General features: G+C 29.4%; 1 protein-coding gene, 1 long non-coding RNA gene and 2 other non-coding genes across 4 annotated transcripts; 2 read left to right on the forward strand and 2 right to left on the reverse strand.

Annotated features, from left to right (window-relative positions):
* Positions 1 to 4,749: 4,749 nt before the first annotated feature.
* LOC107025282 lies at positions 4,750 to 6,245 on the reverse strand. Its single transcript, XR_003579318.1, has 2 exons — positions 5,319 to 6,245; positions 4,750 to 5,218 (listed from the first exon to the last, which is right to left on the reverse strand). It is a non-coding gene; the product is annotated as an uncharacterized LOC107025282 (long non-coding RNA).
* Positions 6,246 to 9,612: 3,367 nt separating this feature from the next.
* Positions 9,613 to 9,693, forward strand: TRNAL-AAG. Its single transcript has one exon. It is a non-coding gene; the product is annotated as a tRNA-Leu (tRNA).
* A 2,150-nt stretch (positions 9,694 to 11,843) lies between these two features.
* Positions 11,844 to 13,034, reverse strand: LOC107025283. The gene is made up of 3 exons (XM_027918342.1): positions 12,990 to 13,034; positions 12,475 to 12,628; positions 11,844 to 12,180 (listed from the first exon to the last, which is right to left on the reverse strand). The coding sequence occupies exons 1-3, from the start codon at positions 12,993 to 12,995 to the stop codon at positions 11,879 to 11,881; spliced, it is 462 nt and encodes a 153-aa protein (XP_027774143.1). The 5' UTR covers positions 12,996 to 13,034; the 3' UTR covers positions 11,844 to 11,878.
* A 3,495-nt stretch (positions 13,035 to 16,529) lies between these two features.
* On the forward strand, positions 16,530 to 16,610 carry TRNAL-AAG. The gene has a single exon. It is a non-coding gene; the product is annotated as a tRNA-Leu (tRNA).
* The last annotated feature ends 2,775 nt before the right edge of the window (positions 16,611 to 19,385 follow it).

The following is a 19,385-nucleotide window of genomic DNA, read 5'->3' on the forward strand; positions in this document are numbered from 1 at the left end:
GAGCACTGAAGGATCTATAATTTTTATTCAGTGATTTGAAAAATAAAAATAAAAATATGAATAAAGCACATGAATTCCAAGGAAGTAGTAGTATATAGTGAAGGCCAAAGTCATATGCGGTCACTCAAACTTGTCCCGATTATTCACTTAGACACCTCAACTAGACGTACTACCTATTGAACACCTTAACCACCCCAGATTTGAACCGTAAAACCATTTTTAAATCACTTTTCATTAATTATGTGGCGCGTGTAGTTAACCGCCCCACGTGTATCTGACGTTTATTGAATGACCATTTAAAAAGTTCCACGTGTATCCCACGGTATTTGTTAATGCCTAAATTTGGAAAAATTCCCAAATCGTTAACTTTCACAGAACAATTCTCTTTATCTCTCTCTCTCTAACTTCACAATTTCTTTTGATTTCAAGCTCTCCATCTCGTGATTCATTCCAGTTCCTTGTTCGATTGTTGTTTGATTCCTCTTCTTCGTGTTACGATCTATCCTCCTGTAAGTTTGATTTTTGTTTCTTTACATGCTTTCTTATATGAATTTCATAAAGCTGTGGTTTTGTAAAAATGTAGGGTTTGCGAATATTCTGTCCATTCTTTACTATTACCCAAAAGTATGATTTAAAGCTTTGTTTTTTAGTTGTTTGTATGAGTATATTCCGTTAAATCTAGGGTTTGCTTGATATTTTGTAGGGGGCTGCTAACAATTGACCATGGAGGAAATCATATTTACGAAGATTTACCATGGTGGAATCTTATCTGAGTTATCGGTTGTCCCTACTTATGTTGGAAACTGTGTGTCTGCACTAAGGTATATCATCAAGGACCACTTTTCCATTTTGGAACTATTGTATTATACTAAAGAATTAGGGTATGAAACTGTTGGAGGCTTTTATGTGAAAGACTTATCGAATAAAAAATGGATCCTAATTACAACTGACCAACATTTACTACACCTTATTAAAGACTTAAAACATGAGGACACTTTTGAAGTATATGTCTGTCATGTATTAGATAAACCCTTACTTGACACTGAGGTAACTATAGGATATCTAACTAATGGTGAAGATGGTGAGGCTGTTAACTTAGGTGAAGAAGGTGAGGCTTGTAACCTTAGTGGTGAGGGTGGTGAGGGTGAAGCTGTTAACCTTACTGGTGAGGGTGGTGAGGGTGAGCATGTTAGCCTAGGTGGAGAGGAAGTGGATGATAACCTAGGTGGAGAAGATGCATCTGATTTCTTGAGTAGTGATTCAGATTTAGATATACCTTCAGAAGATGGTTCAGATATTGATGAGGAGCTGAGAGCATTTAGAGAAGAAAGAAGAAACAAAAAACAGAGAAAAAAGGCTACTGAATTTGAAGAAATACCAGTTGGAGAAGCTGGTGGTATAGATAGAGGTTTTGAGGATATTGGAAAGAACAAAACTGACAAATATGCTGGAAAATTGGGTGGAGATGAAGATTACATTGATAGCTATGACTGTTGGAGTGATGATAGTGATGAACAACTAGACGTGGATGCTGTTAGGGGAGTAGACATACCTGCTAGAAGGAGAAGCAAAAAGGTTAGGTATGATGAAGATAGTGAAGTGTCAATTTTTGAGCTTGGAATGGTCTTTGAAGGGGCAGATCAGTTCAGGAAAGCAGTGGCAGATTATGCTGTAGAGTATAGAAGACAGTTAAAGCTAAGACCTAATGAAAAACATAGAGTGAGGGTGAAGTGCAAAAATGTTAAGTGTAAGTGGTTGTTATATGCTTCGATTGACAGGGACTCAGGTGATTTTATTGTAAAGAACTATAATCCTATTCACAAGTGTATTCCATTAAACAGAAATAAGTTGTGTAATTCAAAGTTTATTGCTAGAAAGTTTAAGGACAGAATTATATCTCAACCATACATAAGGATTTGGGAAATTCAAGATTTGGTTAGAAAGACATTGGGTCTTTATGTTGGTAAGACTCTTTGATTCAGGGCTAAACAGAAAATTATGAGGGAAGACATGGGTGATTGGAATTTGGAATTTGCCAAATTGTGTGACTATGCAGATGTGATCAAACAAACCAATCCTGGAAGCTCTTGTTGGGTAAAAATTGATAAGGAAACTGAACCAGGGAAGAACCTTTTTGTGTATTTTTATGTATGCTTTCATGCATTTAAGCAAGGATGGTTGGAGGGGTGTAGGAATATAATTGGATTTGATGGTTGTTTTCTCAAGGGAGCTTGTAAGGGTGAATTATTAGTTGCTGTTGGAAAGAATGGGAACAATCAAATGTATTCCATTGCCTGGGCTGTTGTGGATACAGAAACAAAACATAGTTGGAGCTGGTTCATAAGTTATTTAATTGCTGATCTAAACTTGGGAACTGGTGAAGGTTTGACTGTGATGTCAGATATGCAAAAGGTATTGTTTATACAATTTCTTCTTTTTTTTAGTTTAGTTTTACTACTCCAATTACTTATTCTGTATATACTTTTTGTTAGGGACTTATTCCTCTATTGTTGGAGTTGTTATCAAATGCTGAGAAAAGAATGTGTGCTAGACATATATGGAGTAATTGGGCATGTTAACTGGAAAGGAGAAGAAAGAAGGAAACAGTTTTGGAGATGCTCAAAGGCCTCTTTTGAAGTCAAGTTTGGTGAAGAAGTTCATGCAATGTCTAAGCTAGGTAAGAAGGAAATAACAGAGGACTTACTACATTATGATCCCATAAATTGGTGTAGAGCTTTTTTTCAGACTCATTCCAAGTGTGATGTTGTAGAAAATAACATGTGTGAGACTTTCAATTCCTGGATCTTAGCTGCGAGACATAAATCAATTATTACCATGCTAGAGGATATTAGGCATAAAATGATGAACAGACACATAGACATGACCAAATTTGCTGAAACATAGATATCAGACATTGCACCTATGGCAAGGGCAATACTAGAAAGAAACAAGGAGTATTCAAAGAACTGTAATGTTCAATGGAATGGGGTGAATGGTTTCGAGATTAGTGATGGGGAATACTCATTTGTTGTTGACTTGGAGAAGAAGCATGTGACTGTAGGTTGTGGATGTTGAGAGGTATTCCTTGCCCTCATGCTATTTGTGCTTATTATTACTTGAATCAAGATCCTGATCAACATGTAGAGCACTGGTATATGAAGGAAACATTTCTCAAGGCTTACAATCATTTCATCCAACCAATACCCAATATGAGAATGTGGCCTAAAACTACAAATCCATCAATAGAGCCTCCAAAACCAAGAAAAATGCCAGGCAGACCTGGCAAGAAGAGAAGAAAGAGCAAGGATGAGCCCAAAAAATGGGGAAAAATTTCCAGAAAAGGAGTAAAGATGACATGTTCCATTTGCAAGAAAACTGGTCATAACAAAGCTGTGTGTGTAAGAGTAAGTAATACTAGTCATATTCCCATTTGTAAATTGCATAAAGTTTATAATCATATGTTTTATTTTGTGGTGACATAGTATGGGAGGGGGAGCACTTCTCAACCTACAAGTCAAGGAAACAGCCAACAAAGTTATTCTCAAACAAGAGTAAGATTTGTTTTACATATTCATTTGCCTTAATTTTCATTTAGACAGTTATTCATATGTACTTATTTTTGTTCAACAGGTTAGAACACAAAGTTTTGTTTGTCCTGATACCAGTGCTGTGCCAAGAACTGTGCCAAGAACTACCCAAACAACAGTAAGATTAGATAATGGCTATCCTTTAAAAATTCATTTGCATTTTAAGTTTGTTGTACAAGTTTTCATATATCCTTATTTATGTTATATAGTCTACAATGGGAGGTCCATCACATTCTACTTCCAGAACCACATATGCAACTACACAATCAAGTCAAACAACTTCTATTTGTGCTGACACAACATCTGTGCCAAGACCTGCTCAAAATAGGGTTCAAGTTGGAACTGGAAGAGGATTGGGAAGAAAAAAAGCTAATGCAAGAGGAACCCCATTTGTTACAGAAAGGGATAGTTCTTCTAGTGAATTGCCACCTTTATCAGGTCACAAGAGACCATACAGTTCTGCCTCATTTGCTGCTGCTACTGGAGAAAACAGAAGGCCTGCAACTGGTTTTGGTGTTTACTCTAATCCTACAACTGGAGCCCAAGTATTAAATGTATGTTCACTTAACATGTTTACCTGTTTTAGTGTATATTTTATAGCCTTATAATCTAACCTTATTTTACACTTTCTATCTTATATTGCAGCCTGGTACATCAAGTGACAAGATTCTACATGGGCCAACAACATTGAAGAGTGCTTCACCAACCAATATAGACATTGGTTTTAAACCCCGTGGCCTAAAATGGAAGGGAAAAGATGCAGTCAGCACCTCACAGTTACAACAAATGAAAGCTAAAAGAAAAACTGGAAGTAGTTAATTTGGGAAGTTGTTATTATCTTGGCCCATGTTAAATGGGTGTCTATTTGAAAACAATTTACTCTTTGGTTTATTTGAACACTCGTCTAATGTATTTTTGAACATTGTATTTGTGTTAGCAAGACTATGCCTATTGTAAGACAATGGTTTTCTATTACCTCTCAATGCATTTGTGTTATGCATTTCCATTACTGTGTGTTATGTATTTTTCAGTAATGCATTTGTGTTATTAACTTACTTTTGAACAACAACTACACTACCTTTCAGTGCATGCCTTTTGTTTTTGTCAATAAAACTACTGATCAATTCAATTCCAGAAAAAAAAATTCAAAACACATGGCAAGTGATCAATTCAACAGAGATCAATTCAACTCAAACTTCCAATTTGATACAAAATATGAAGGACATATACCAATTAAAACATCACTAATTGATCTAAAATAGCTACCTAACTACTGCAAAACTAAACAATTAAGTACTACAATCCTGAACTACTATCAACTACAAAATATTAAAGAACCATTTGATAGTTAGTAGACAAAGAAAAACAATCACAACTCGGTTAAATTTGACATTTTCCCAATCCCTTTGGAGTTTAACTTCCTTAAGCTTCTTGTTCAATACCATCACTTTCACTTCACTTTCATTCAATTGAAATTTCAAAGAATCTTTTTCTTCTTCAAGCTCTTTCACTTTTCTCTTTAGTCGATCAATCGGATTTTGACCGTCTATGAGTCTATTCATTGAGGATGATTCATCAACATTTTCAAGCGACGGATCAATCCATCTAAAATATCCACATCCACCATTTTCCTACATACCATATAACAGTAGTAAGGCGTAATAAATATATCAAAATATTGATTTTTCAAATAGTACAACAAGAACAGTTTTTGTTCGAAAAATAACAAACCTTTGATGATTTGCATCAAAAAAATCGACGACCTGGGTTCAAAGGAGTCCTCGAAGTTTTCAGTCGACAATAATAACCACACTTGCATATATCAACTTCATCGATATTTACTGAAATTTACGACATTTGATAAAAGAGAATTGATTTAGAGAAGAAGAGAGAAACTTGGATATTTAGAGAAGAAGAGACAAACTTGGAGATTTAGAAGTAGAAGAGAGAATTGGAGATTTAGGGTTCTAAATGGATTTTGGGGAAGAGAAATTGGGGAAGAGGATTTTGGGGAAGAGAATTGGGATTTCACTTCAACTTTAACATTGAAGTATAATGTTAACGTTGGTGCCATGTAGGCAGGGTAAAAAATGAGGAAAAAATAAATTCACGCGCTCCATTTGCGTGAATCACAAACGATTTGCCATGTAGGCAAAAAATGTTTTTACGGTTCAAATTTGGATAGTTGAGGTGTTCAATAGGTAGTACGTCTAGTTGAGGTGTCTAAGTGAATAATCGGGACAAGTTTGAGTGGCCGCATATGACTTTGGCCTTTTCCATATAGTGAAACTAAAAAGTTGGGATTTTTTATTTAGTACAATTTAAAGATAAACCTATAAATGTGTGAACAAAACACAATTTCAAGAAAGTAATAGTATATACTGGCGGATCCACGTGGTTTTGGGTTCATCCGAACCCTTTCGGTAAAAAATTATACGATATATATAAAGTAAATTTTTTGTACTTTTGTAGATATATATATTTTGAACTCCCTTAATAACAAAGAGAAGTTAATGGCGTAGTGGTGAGTCCCCTTGAAATTAATTTGTGTGTCACTGGTTTGAATCTCAGCAAAAGCGTTTTATTTTTTTTTCCAACTTTTTTACTGTTTTTTTACTTTAAAAAATGTGCTAAAAATGTGGTTTTAAATCCAAAATATTCAAGATCTCCATTTCTAAAGGCTTTATTTACACGTTTATACTTTTAATTTTCGAACAACTGAACGAAAATCCTAGGTTCGTCACTAAATATATAGTGAAAAGCTAAAAAAATAAAATGTTCACGGGGGATTCAAATCCTCAATGTTCGAATATATTTAACAGGAGATTTTATCACTACGCTACAACTTACATTTTATTTATGAGGAAATTCAAAATTAATATATCTACATCAATACATAAATTTTACCTCTTATATATAGCGTAATGATTTATCGAGGAGGCTCGAGCTGAAATCCACCTGTTTGGAACACTTTTAGTTTATGAGTAAGATAAACACTTTAATAACTTTAACATTATAAGCAATAAACTATAAATCTATCTGCTCTTGCAAAAAAAAAGAACACTTTTATTATAAATTAAAATCATACAAATAATTAAAACAATAAATATATATTTATATATACATTATTTGATGTATTTTTAAAAAATCACTAAATTAAATTAATATTTTGATATATTATGCACATGTAAGGTAAGATTAAATGATGGAAATTGAAAAAATTCCTTCTACTTTTTTGAGTTTTATGATTAATTAAATTAATATTAAAATATATAAACTGGAAAAGAGTACAAAATTCACATAGATAGATCAGAAAAAATTTATTTGTATTGAATGTTTATATTAAGCAATACAATTTTTATTATTATGTGATTTAATGAAATAAAATAAATAATAAATGTAAACACGTAACATGTATGTATTAACTTCAGTATAGATAAATTTTACCTGAATTCTTCTTAATAATTGGGTCCCAAAAAGTCAATAAGTCAACCTACAATTTGAACATGGAAAATTTAACTAAGTCATGATGCATCTTCCACGCAATCACCGGAAAATTGAAAGAGACATTACGAAGTCGAAAAGTAAGAGACGTAATACCCATTTTTCCATTTTCTTGCTTCGTACGCTCTAAAAAAAAAATCGACACGATTGAAGTAGTTTGCGACTATTAATCGAGTATTTGTTATCAAATAAATCATGAATCGTAAGGGTTTAGCATCAAATAAAATTAAGGTGACTCTAACTTAAATATCATAATAACTAATAAGACATATATTTAATTTAATTAAACTTCAAAACTAGTTTACGAGTAAGAATTATGGAAAAATATATAAGAAGATAATTGTCATGTTCATAATTGACGTGGACGCTATATTTGTGTTACACATATTCCTTTTTTGTGGTTAAATCTATATTACTTCCATTTTAAAAAGATAATTGTCATGTCCAATCTTAATAAATGAGGATGGGGATTGTTCATTCTATTTTACATATTTCCTTCTAATAATCACATAATTTTGTAGGACGTACATTTATAGAAAATACTTATTCGCATTGGGTGTTTATATTAAAATTTATTATTATGTGATTTAATGAAGTAAAACACATGTTAATTAATTCAGATTGAGTAAAATGAGCTGTTAATTTAAACACGTGGTGTACATGAATTGGATTGGTGTAAACACCAGGTGCGGGTAAGTTTCACCAATAAGTATGTCCTTCAACTTTGGGTGTGCACGAGTAGACACATAAACTTGTATAAAGTTGAACAGATAGACACACATGTCCTACATGACATCTTAAATGTCATTTTTTGTCTTACGTGGTGTCCTGCATGTATTCTCAAGTGTCTACTTGTTCAAGTTTAAGTGCCTACTTATGCATACCCAAAATTTAAAGACATAAATATAAAATGAAATTAAACTAAAGGGTACAATTATATATTATATATTTGCAATAATATTATGTCACGATCGAGCTCTATTAATTAATAATATTGGAAATACAAAGACACTAAGCAATAAGGGTCAAGGGAGACTAGTCACTGCTAAAAACGCATGAATGGGCGATCGTCAAATTTGGTAGCTAAAATAATAAATTTCGTTGCTAATCTATTTAGTAGCGAATTAGAGGTAGATTATTAACAAAGAGATAATAAATTTCCTTGCTAATCTATTTAGTAGAGAATTAAAGGTAGATTATTAACAAAGAGATTATGTTATCTATAATTTAACCAATTTATGAATGGATTAGATCGTAGCTAATTTCAATTTTTTTTTGGTTAGTACTATTTTCATAGAAGTGGGCCTCACTTTATGTTTTTATACTATATGAACTTTGAGTGGACGTGAAAAAAGTAGAAGTGTAATTACTTTTAAAAAAATAAATAGAAAAAGACGATTAACTTTTTGGAATTATTTTAAGAATAAACGTGTGTAGACACGGTAAAATGTATTTCTTGATTAGTTGTTAACCAAACGAGTCAACCAGAAGACTAGAGTACTAATTAAATTTAAAATTTAAAATTATTAAGATTTCTAGAAAGGGTGTTTTTAGCATATTAATGATCAAATAAGTGTCAAAGATTAATGATATCATGCAGATTAATTTATTAACAATACAATACAAGATTAGATCATTGAAATAATTCATGTCCAAAAAATGATGCTATCAACTACATCAGAGTGTTAAATACTTCATTATTATTACTATTTTAATATAATATACATAGAATAGTTAGGTGGTAGCCATTGGCAATAACATTAAATTAAAGTAGGTTCCTTGTCATTTTATTGTAATGTGTCTTCTAAGTTCTAGGATATCTTTAATCTACTAACTATAGTAATTGATTAGTGACCTCTCATGTTCTCATGAGTTGTTACTATACCCGGACAAATAAAGAATATTATTATAAAATTTATGAAAATTTTACGTATCAGATTTAAATAGTATTTTCATCTATACGTGTGAGATGTATATGACAATTAAAGTTAAAAGAAGTCTATATATTCATTATTGAACAAGACAAATGTATAACATGAGCCTAGTGACCTAGTCAAGTTTCAGGTCATACTTTAATAAGTAGATTTAAACAAACTAAAAAAAATCATGATTAAGCCTAATTATTCCTTCAAGGTTGTTATAAATCATTTCATACATATCATGTTATATTATATTGTGTTGAATTATTTTAATGAATATATCGTTACGTTAAGAATATATTATATTAGTTTCTTGTCATTTTGTAATATCAGGTACTAGAGTTTTATGAAATTAATGATATTGCTCTTAAGTATCTTGAGAAAATCCATCTGAAGATTAATAATTGACCTAATTTTTAGAAAGTGGGCAAAAAATAAATTTTCAAAAACAAAATAAGTAATGTATTCTTTTCCGCGTATCAAGTGTTTCTTCTTTTTTCATATGTTGATATTTTCTAAGTCAATATCTAATAGATCCCTAAATAAGGATTGAATAATTAAATGGTAAATTTAAGTAAAGTAAATAAATAAGAAAAAACATTGTTGAGATGGCCGAGTTGGTCTAAGGCGCCAGATTAAGGTTCTGGTCCGAAAGGGCGTGGGTTCAAATCCCACTCTCAACATACAATTTCATGTTAAAATAATGACGAAAGTAAAAACAAAGCATCATCAAAGGTCAAAATAAGATGGTCATTTTAAATTTCATGTTAAACAATGATGGAAGCAAAAATAAAATATTAATTCATTATTATAATATTGAATATTTAGATTTTCTTAACCAAATAATTACATGCTCTTTTAACATTTCTCTATACTTGTTAATTTTTTCTCTTTTCAATCATAGACAAATACATCAGTGTATATAGATGGTATGTAAATGAAAGTCTTTATATATCGTTTTGGGATTTAAATTGTAAACATGTGATAGCATATAGATCTATAAAGTTGCGATAAGTCTTATAAGTATTAAATACCTGGCGATGAGTAGTCAATCTGATCTCCTTTTTTTGGGCACTAAAGTTCTTCTTTGACAATTTTCTAAAATTGTGTAGAAAAATCATAAATTAGGTTGAATCAAGATTGTAAAATTACTTTCTCACATATATTTATTGCAAAGTCAATTCAATAATTTATGGTAATTTTACTGAAACATTGGATTAGAAATACTTGAAAATTTTCTAGAGGAGATCAGTAGCTATAATTTTTTTTTTTTAAAGTAAACAAAAAGGAAAATTTTCAAACACAATTTTTTACGTGTTAATTGGGTTTTCTTCTTCTTTTTCATATCAAATATTCCCCGTTCATATTTTCATGTAATTTAAATGTCAGAAAATGAATAAGTGTACTTTTTTTTAAGTAAAACTTCATCTTCACTAGTTATTAATGTGAAAAAAGTTACTATTCAATTTTGTTATACCTAATAAGAGCACTTGATAACGAAGATAAGATAGATATAACATAATAAATTATGTGTTGATTTTTAAAACTAAATAAAAAAAATGAATATCTATTTATAATTAAAAAAAAATACACCAAAAGAAAGTGTATCATCTTTCTATTTATTGAGACTTCCTAAATAAATATCTAATGGTCCTAAAATTAATAAAATAGGAATTATTAGATTTTTTAACGTTGTACTAATAAATAATAATTATATAGTTTGTCATATGTTAATACTAAATTGACCCGACTCTCCTAGTGACGACTAATACTTTTCTCATTTTCATATGTGTCACTATTATCTTTAATTTTTTATTTAAAAAGAATAATATTAACAATTTTTTACATCTCAATTTTCTCTATTTTTAATTATTTGAATTTTCGAGGGAAAATACACTAGTATCCTTTCAATCTATGTTCGAAATTCCAGAGACTTATACTATACTAAGTCCTATTACCCCCTGAACTTATTTTATAAGTAATTTTCAATCGCTTTTCGGTCTACGTGACACTAATTTGAAAAAAAATCAATCAGCGTTGGATTCACAAAATAGTACAACGTAGGCTAAAAAAAACAGAAAATTATTAATAAATAAGTTTAAGAAATTAATAGAACCTTAAAATAGTATAAATATATCTCTAAAATTTCGTCATAAATTAAAGAGCTACCTGTGTATTATCCTAATTTTGGAAGTGCAACCCCCACACCATAAAATTGTCTAACAGAACAAAAATATCTGTGTACTCTTATCCATCCAAAAATTTTCCACAACTAATCAAAATATATTATTGTTTTTTTATGATCGTACAAAATGTAGACACATTTATCAACGATATTATTCGTACTCCACCCATTCCATTTTAATATATTTATGTTATGCGAATCAGAGCGATGAACAAATTTATTTTTGGTCTGAATTTAAACATTAATTTTTTAAGATTTTCTTAAACTAAAATATATGTATTTATAAATTATATAAAAATATTTTATTAAATCTCTATTATATTCAGATTCAAAAAGATGACACATTTCAAACACCATTTGAGATAATAAATTTTAATTTATTTTTTTCCTAAAAACTTCGTATTAAGTTAAACTATTACGTATAAATCAGGACGCAAAGTATAAGTTATTATTTTCTTATCACTAATTAAACTACAACCTTTTCTTAATAATAAAAATAAAAATCCTCAACAATGATAAGTACGAATGAAAAGAAAGTAATCCTTATCTTATTAATTTGATAACGAAACATCATGAACGAAAAATTTGTTGAAACTCCTCAAATAATAATAATATAATATTACATGAAATAGAAACAAAAAAGAGTAGTATAATTCTTTCTTATTTTTCCTCAAAGATATGCATCACCAACATGAGTAGCTAGTATAAGGATTAACTTCCCACATTTCAACCCTAGGAATTATCCTATTATTATTATTATTATAATAACTATGACAATTACATGAATTAACCACTATTTCATCTTTTTTCTCTTGTGTTTTTTCTTCTTTTTCTTCTTTTTTCTCAACTGGCTCTGGACCTTGGTTCACTATTTTAGCAAATCCCACTTTTTTCCTAATTATATTAACCAGCTCCACTGCATCTATTCCCTCTCCTATCACTGTCAGCAAATTCTTTTCTTCCTCTAAACTTACTTTCTCCACTCCTGCAAACATGAATGAATCATGTCATGTCATGTCTAATTAATTATATCTACGATACTATTTATTTCATCGTATCGTATGATCACTAAATTTTATCCACTATAACAATGTAATACTCCTATACTAGTTCTTTGACTTTACTATTATAGGGAGCGAGTCTCTAATGTTAAGTGACACACGTAATATTTTTGAACCGTCTAGTTTACAAAATATGTGTAGTGTTATAATAAATATGTATATGTATGTATCAAAGATTTTGATACGAATCATATAGTATATAACGTTGCTATACGTACCTGGTAAAGTTGCTGCTATAGTCATGACTTTATTTTTGCAAGTAGTTTGTTTAAATAAGCAAGGTACCATTGGCTTCAACCACCCTAAAATACAATTCTTCAAACTTGATCGAGGTTGACATCCATTCACAGACACATCAATAACTACCTTTATCTGCATTTAATCACAAATTATCAATAATCATACTAATTAATCGTTGGTTTGAGTTTGCTGATTAAAAATAACGAAAACAAACAATTAACTAGTACTAAATAAGCATATTTTTAGGTGTTATATAATAAACTTGTTTTAGTGCATGTGTTAAAGACAAATAAAGAGAGAACTAAAAGAGATAACTAAAATTAAAAATGCATACAAGTTGTAAAACAACAAACTAGAGATAACAAATCTATAATTTTAATTGATTTTTTTCTTCTTATAAGCATATTTGATATATATAAGTTAATTTGATGGACTTATAATTTTATATGCTCCAATGGACTATAAAAAAAAAATATATAAAAAAGTATAGTACCTTCATTGTTTCTCTCTTTCTTAAAACTTTGACACATATAATGTTGTGACTTGTGAGGTTATAATTTTAATTGATTTGGTCCATGTATTTATACTACAATCAAGTAGAAATTTTTTATATTATTTGTTTCCACGAATATTTAGATAGCCATCATGGCACTACGTCATTAAAGGTACGTAATTGTCAATTAATTGTATGACTAATGACATTTTGTCTCATTAATCAGTAGTTAAATGAGAAATTAATTAAAAAATTGCTAAATATTTCTAAGATGACATTTTCCTGGCTAGCGGTAAAGAGTCACCCATGCTGACTTCTATAAATTGTAGAAAAATAGGAATATAGGATCTTCTATCGTTAATCAGAGTTGTCAGGTTCAAGTTTTAGATAAGAAGTTTCTTTTATTAGGGAGCGCTTCACACAACGAAGGATAATTCTTTGTCGAAAAATTACGTTGTATATAGTGGTTAAATTTTAGTTTTATAAATACAAATACATAAATTGACACTTAAAACAAGTTGAAGGCTTAGTCTATTTGTTAGGATTTACAAACATTGTATGAGGTCGTGTATTCAAGCCCCCATTGACACCCCTTAATGAAAATCCTGCATGCGCCACTGACTTTACATTTAAATGAGCTTTGCCCGATCTCAATTCAAATTAATCAGAGCTTCAATTTGTATTAATATCTTATCGAGTGTGAAACCAAAAAACTAGAAGTTACGAGTATATTTAATTTTTTATAGCTCTTCTCTACTTTTTCTAAGTTTTCTCATGTCCACGATGACTTTTTGCTGTGTCTGGACATGCAAAGTTGTTGAGTGTTTTTTTCTACTAGAAGGGATGTGGACTTGCCCAACAAAAATTAATCATCCTTAATTATTAGCACAAATTAAATAAAGTCAAGCAAAGTCTTTCTTCCTATTTTTTTTCATTGTTTTTGACTCTTATATTTCTTTAAATTTGTTTTAAACAACCTCTTAATTTCATAAAAATATATGTAAGATCGATGTATATCTCATTCTTTTTAAACCTTATTTATAGAACTACACATGATTCTATATCATACTATTTTGTTATTGTTATTTTTTTTTTCTTATAGACTTTGCACTGTTTTTATTATTGATAACTATACTTTGTTTAATTTTTTTTATTCTTTTGCTCGAATTTAATGCATTTGAGTTGAGAGTCTTTCGAAAACAACCTCTCTACCTATATGAAATGGTGATGAAGTCCAGAGCCAGAGCCAGCATTAGGAGTTTGGGGATTCTAAATTTTCTTTTCCTTCCGTATCATTAAGTTGTTAATCAGTTTTATTAGGGATTCACAAGTTATTAATTAATTTTATAGCACACAAATAGGGTCTACGAAAAAGCTACTGGGTTCGTTCGAACCCGTAAACCCCCACCTAACTCTACCACTAATAAAGTTTGCATACACTTTACCCTCCCCGAATTCTATTCGACGAGATATCACTTTAAATATCTTGTTGTTATTATATTTATATAGAACTACACAGATAGGTTATTATTATAAAGAGCAAGCAAATCAAACGTATAGAACTTTTTATTACTCCTATAGTTAGAGCATGAACTTTCGATTAGGTTAACTAAAGGGCTAACCTTTATTGGCTTTGAGTAGGTAAACGTTTTGTTTCCTTTCAAGTCCTTCACATGTAGTGATCCCACCATATCAATATTTGCGGTCATGTTTATTTAATGACATAATACATATATTAGACCCTAAACTTGATTTTAAATTTTAATTTTGACCTCGAACTTTTATAGTACACAAATAGGCACTTTAATTATCCCATCTTTCAATAAATAAACACGCGATTCCTACCTGGCAAAATGCGTGAAATGCACACATTCTGCGCGAGTGAGGGGTAATTTTCGAGGCCCACAAAGGTAAAAAAAATATTGAAATGACAATTCTACCCTTAATGAATCTCTTTTATATTGATTAAAATTAATTTTAATTTTTTTTTTTTAGTTTCAAAATGACATGTAAGATATTTTTTAAAAAAGACATGTAAAATGTTTAGTTAGTTGACTGTCACTGATTGGCTCACTAATACACTTGGGAGCGTTTGTATTTCACACACTTTGGCTCCAAAAATCGCGTGTTTATTTATTGAAAGATAGGATAATTAAAGTGCCTATTTGTGCACTATGAAAGTTTGAGGTCAAAGTTCAAATTTGAAACCAAATTTAGAATCCAATATATGTATTATGCCTTATTTAATTGTGTGACACTTTTAGTGGACCATAGAACTTGTTATTTTAAACATAACATAAGAGCATACCTCTATTTTTATTTTTTTTAGGTATATAGTATCATTATTTTTTTAAAACAAACAAATAGGTAAGTAGAAACGCAAAATATATATTAGTATTATTATGTACAATTGTTGTCTTGAATTTAATATGTTTCTTCATTATCAATTTCTTATTAAGTGGCGGTGAAACAACAAACTAGTCAACTGTTTTTTGTTAGTCATGGGGACATATAGGGAATTGACAACCTGTGACTTCTTCTAAATATAGAAAAACTTAATTAACTAAAAGGGTTAGACTTTAATTAGTTATGTTGAATGGAGAAAAAATAGTAGTGGAATAGGGTACCTACTAATGTGGTACAACCATATTTTTAATAAATTCACATTTTCTAGAGTATAGTTTGATGATATTTTTGATAAATTTTCGATTTAAATTATGATTTTTAGATGAATGGAGTAGGGTATTAGTATATCTAATATATAATTTAAATGTGAAAAATTGTCCTCTAAAAAGGAAAAAGTTAGAATGAATTGATCATAATTGTTACGATTTTTAAAATCTTTTTAATTTCGAAAGAAGATAGTAATCATAAATAAAACAAAATTTTTCACAATATACACAAATTTATATGATATCATTTGAGAATATAAACTCTTGTTGCACCCCAAAAATAATTTTTTGTTAGAATCATTAGCCAAAAACAATGGAGAATGTAATAGGACTAGATGATTATGCTCGTTAACTTGGGCTTCATTTCATACTTGTGTCTAACAGATTTGGAGTTGCATAGGTAAATATTTTAACTTATATAAAGTTGAAAAAATAGACATGTGAATTCTACACGAAATAAATACACACAAGATACCATGTAGAAATAAAAATTGTCACGTGGAATATATAGGACATCTACATCTATTTATTCAATTTTGTACAAATTTAAATACCTACTTATACACACTCAAAATTAAAAAACATAAATATAAGGTTAAACCAAATTAAAGAACGTATAGTATTACTTTAAGAATATATTATATTATTTCCAGTCATTTTTGTAATGTCATGCACTAAAAAAATAAGTCCGCTAGTGGAATTAGTGATATTACTTTAAAGTATCTCGAGAAAATTTATCAAGATTAATATTAACTTAGTCATGATTTTCGAAAAATACTATAAATATTTTTCAAATTCTGAGTATTTTTCTATTTTTTTTCCAGAAAATAATAAATTAAATAGTATAGCATAAATACAAAAGATCACTGTTGAGATGGCTGAGTTGGTCTAAGGCGCCAGATTAAGGTTCTGGTCCGAAAGGGCGTGGGTTCAAATCCCACTCTCAACAATATAAGATTTTTAACATATTTTTAATAAATAAAGAACTAATATAAATTTTTTAAAAATTATTATTTCATACTAATAAATAAAGAACTAATATAAAGATTCTATTATATATTATATTAACCATTGACATGGAACTGACTGGAGTACTAATTAAGTTAAAGACATAATACATAAATATGTCCTTTAACTTGGCTTCGAATCACATTTATGTCCTTCAACTTTGGGTGTGCACAAGTACACTTAAACTTGTATAAAGTTGAACAAATAGACCTACATGTCATTTTTTGTCCAACGTGGTTTCCTACGTGTATTTTGTCATATAAGGCTCGTGTGTTTATTTATTTAAAAGTTGGATCGTCAAAGTGTCTGTTTGTGCATAATGAAAGTTGAAGGTCAAAATTAAAATTTGAAGTCAAGTTTAAAGTCCAATATATGTATTATGTCTAAGTTAAAATATATAATTTGAAATTATAATATAAAGATTTGTTAAGAGGATGTTAACATCATTAGTGATCAATGTCCAAATAATGGTAGAAGCAGAAAAGAGAGTTAATTCATTATTATAATTCAAAGTGTTATTCTTATAGACTATAGAATTCTCGTATATAATTAATTATCATATTAATAAAAAGTTTAAAATTTGTAATACATAGTTATTTCTTGGGAAAATTGTATGAAATAATAAATTATTAATTTAAATTAATTTTATAGCTGTAGTTTATTTTATTTGTAGTTCGCATTAAATATTCCCTTTTTTGCCATCTGGTTCAATATATAATTAGGCATTTTCGGTATACAATTACCCATTCAGTATACAAAGGTATACAATATGTTTTTTGTATAATGCGAGAGAAAAGTGTATATATAAATACAAATACATATATATTTCGTCTTATACACTTATAATTATACAAATACATATCTTATTATACAAATCACAATGTATAACTGAATTTATACAAAACCGAACTATTCATATAAAAGTTGAATGTATCTGGCGAATTATACAAACCCAAAGCTCCAAAGCAAACATAAGATTTGCTATAAAATGTAATTATGCAGACTATAACTATACGTATAAATATAATTTTTATATTTGCTAAACGAGTAAAAGTTACTCATATTTCTTTCTTTATCTATTTTTTCAAGGATAAAGTATATGATTTGAAGCTTGACTAGGCTCACCTTATAGTTATGGCCCAAATATTGGTCTTCTCACATCTCTCTCTACAAAGGTTACGATAATTTTAAATATTATATACCTGATGATGATGTCAATTTGATCTCTTTTTTTTTTTTGGAAGCTCAAGTTTTTCTTCCACAAATTTCTAAAATTGTGTAGACAATATCATAAATTAGGTCGAATCAAGATTGTAAAACTACTTTCTCACATATATTTATTGCAAAGCCAAGTGGATAATTTCAATAGTAATTTTAGAGAAACATTGGATTAGAAATACTTGGAAGAAAATTTACCTCCATGATTTGGGAAAGTAAACAATGAAGGGAAGTTTTCAAACACAATTTTACGTATTAATTAGGTTTTCTTCTTCTTTTCCTTAACAATTCCCTCTATTCATGTTTGTAAGTCATTTAAATGTCGAAAAATAAATAGGTATACTTTTTTCCCTGTTAAACTTTAGGCATAATATATAAATGTGCCCTTTAACTTGGCTTCAAATCACATTTATGCCCTTTAACTTTGGATGTGCACAAATAGACACTTAAACTTGTATAAAGTTAAACAAATAGACACACATGTCCTACATGTCATCCTACATATTATTTTTTTGTCCTACGTAATGTCCTACATGTATTGTGCCATGTAGGACTCATGTGTTTATTTATTTAAAAGTAGGATAGTTAAAGTGTCTATTTGTGCATTATGAAAGTTGGAGGTCAAAGTTAAAATTTGAAACTTAGTTTAGCGTCCAATATATATACTATGCCAACATTACCTTCACTAAATATTGATGTGAAAAAAATTATAATTCGACTTTGTCATACGTAATAGGAGCACTTAGTAACAAAGATAAGATAGGTAGAACATAGTAAATAATGTTTTAATAAGTACTAATAAATATATATTTTTAATCAAAAACAAACGGTGAAAATATATGTATATTTCTATTTATTGAAACTTTCACTACAACAAAAATAACTTTTAGCGGCAATAAAAAGACACCTCAATAAAGAGTGCTAAAGCCTTTACCGGCATTAAGTGTCATTAGATCCAATGTTGCTAAAGCCTTTAGGGACATATACAAAGATTGCTAATTGCCGCTGAAAATGCATATTTAGTGTCAATTGCTAATTAATTACCGCTAAAGTTTATTTTTGATAAACGATGTAAAGAGCAAGCAAATCAAACACTATAGAACTTTTGTTACTCCTATTAGTTAGAGCTTGAACTTGCAATTAGGTTGACTAAAGGGTTAACTTATTGGCTTTGTGTGGGTAAACGTTTTGTTTCCTTTCAAAGTCCTTCACATGTGTATGTATGCACGTTTTTCTTTAAGCACATCTCTAATTAGAATTTAGGAGGAAAGTAAAGAATTTTACAAATCATAACTAAACTTTACATGATAAACATGTTTTTGAATCTGAGATGACAATACGTATTCATAGACTATAGTGGTAAAATGTTAGAAATATTTTTTGAATAAAATAAAATTATAACTTGTCATCTTAAACAAAACATAAGAGCATGACACTATAATGGTGTTTTTTTTTTTTTTTGGGTATATAGTATCATTATTTTTTAAAAATAAATAAA

This window comes from Solanum pennellii, chromosome 7 (assembly GCF_001406875.1).
Source record: "Solanum pennellii chromosome 7, SPENNV200".
Taxonomy (NCBI): Eukaryota; Viridiplantae; Streptophyta; class Magnoliopsida; order Solanales; family Solanaceae; genus Solanum; species Solanum pennellii.

Bases quoted from the DNA above. Each gene is read 5' to 3' on its own strand.
- LOC107025283 (XM_027918342.1), bottom strand. The intron at 12,181-12,474 runs GTACGTATAGCA...TCATGTTTGCAG, and splicing joins TATAGCAGCAACTTTACCAG to GAGTGGAGAAAGTAAGTTTA.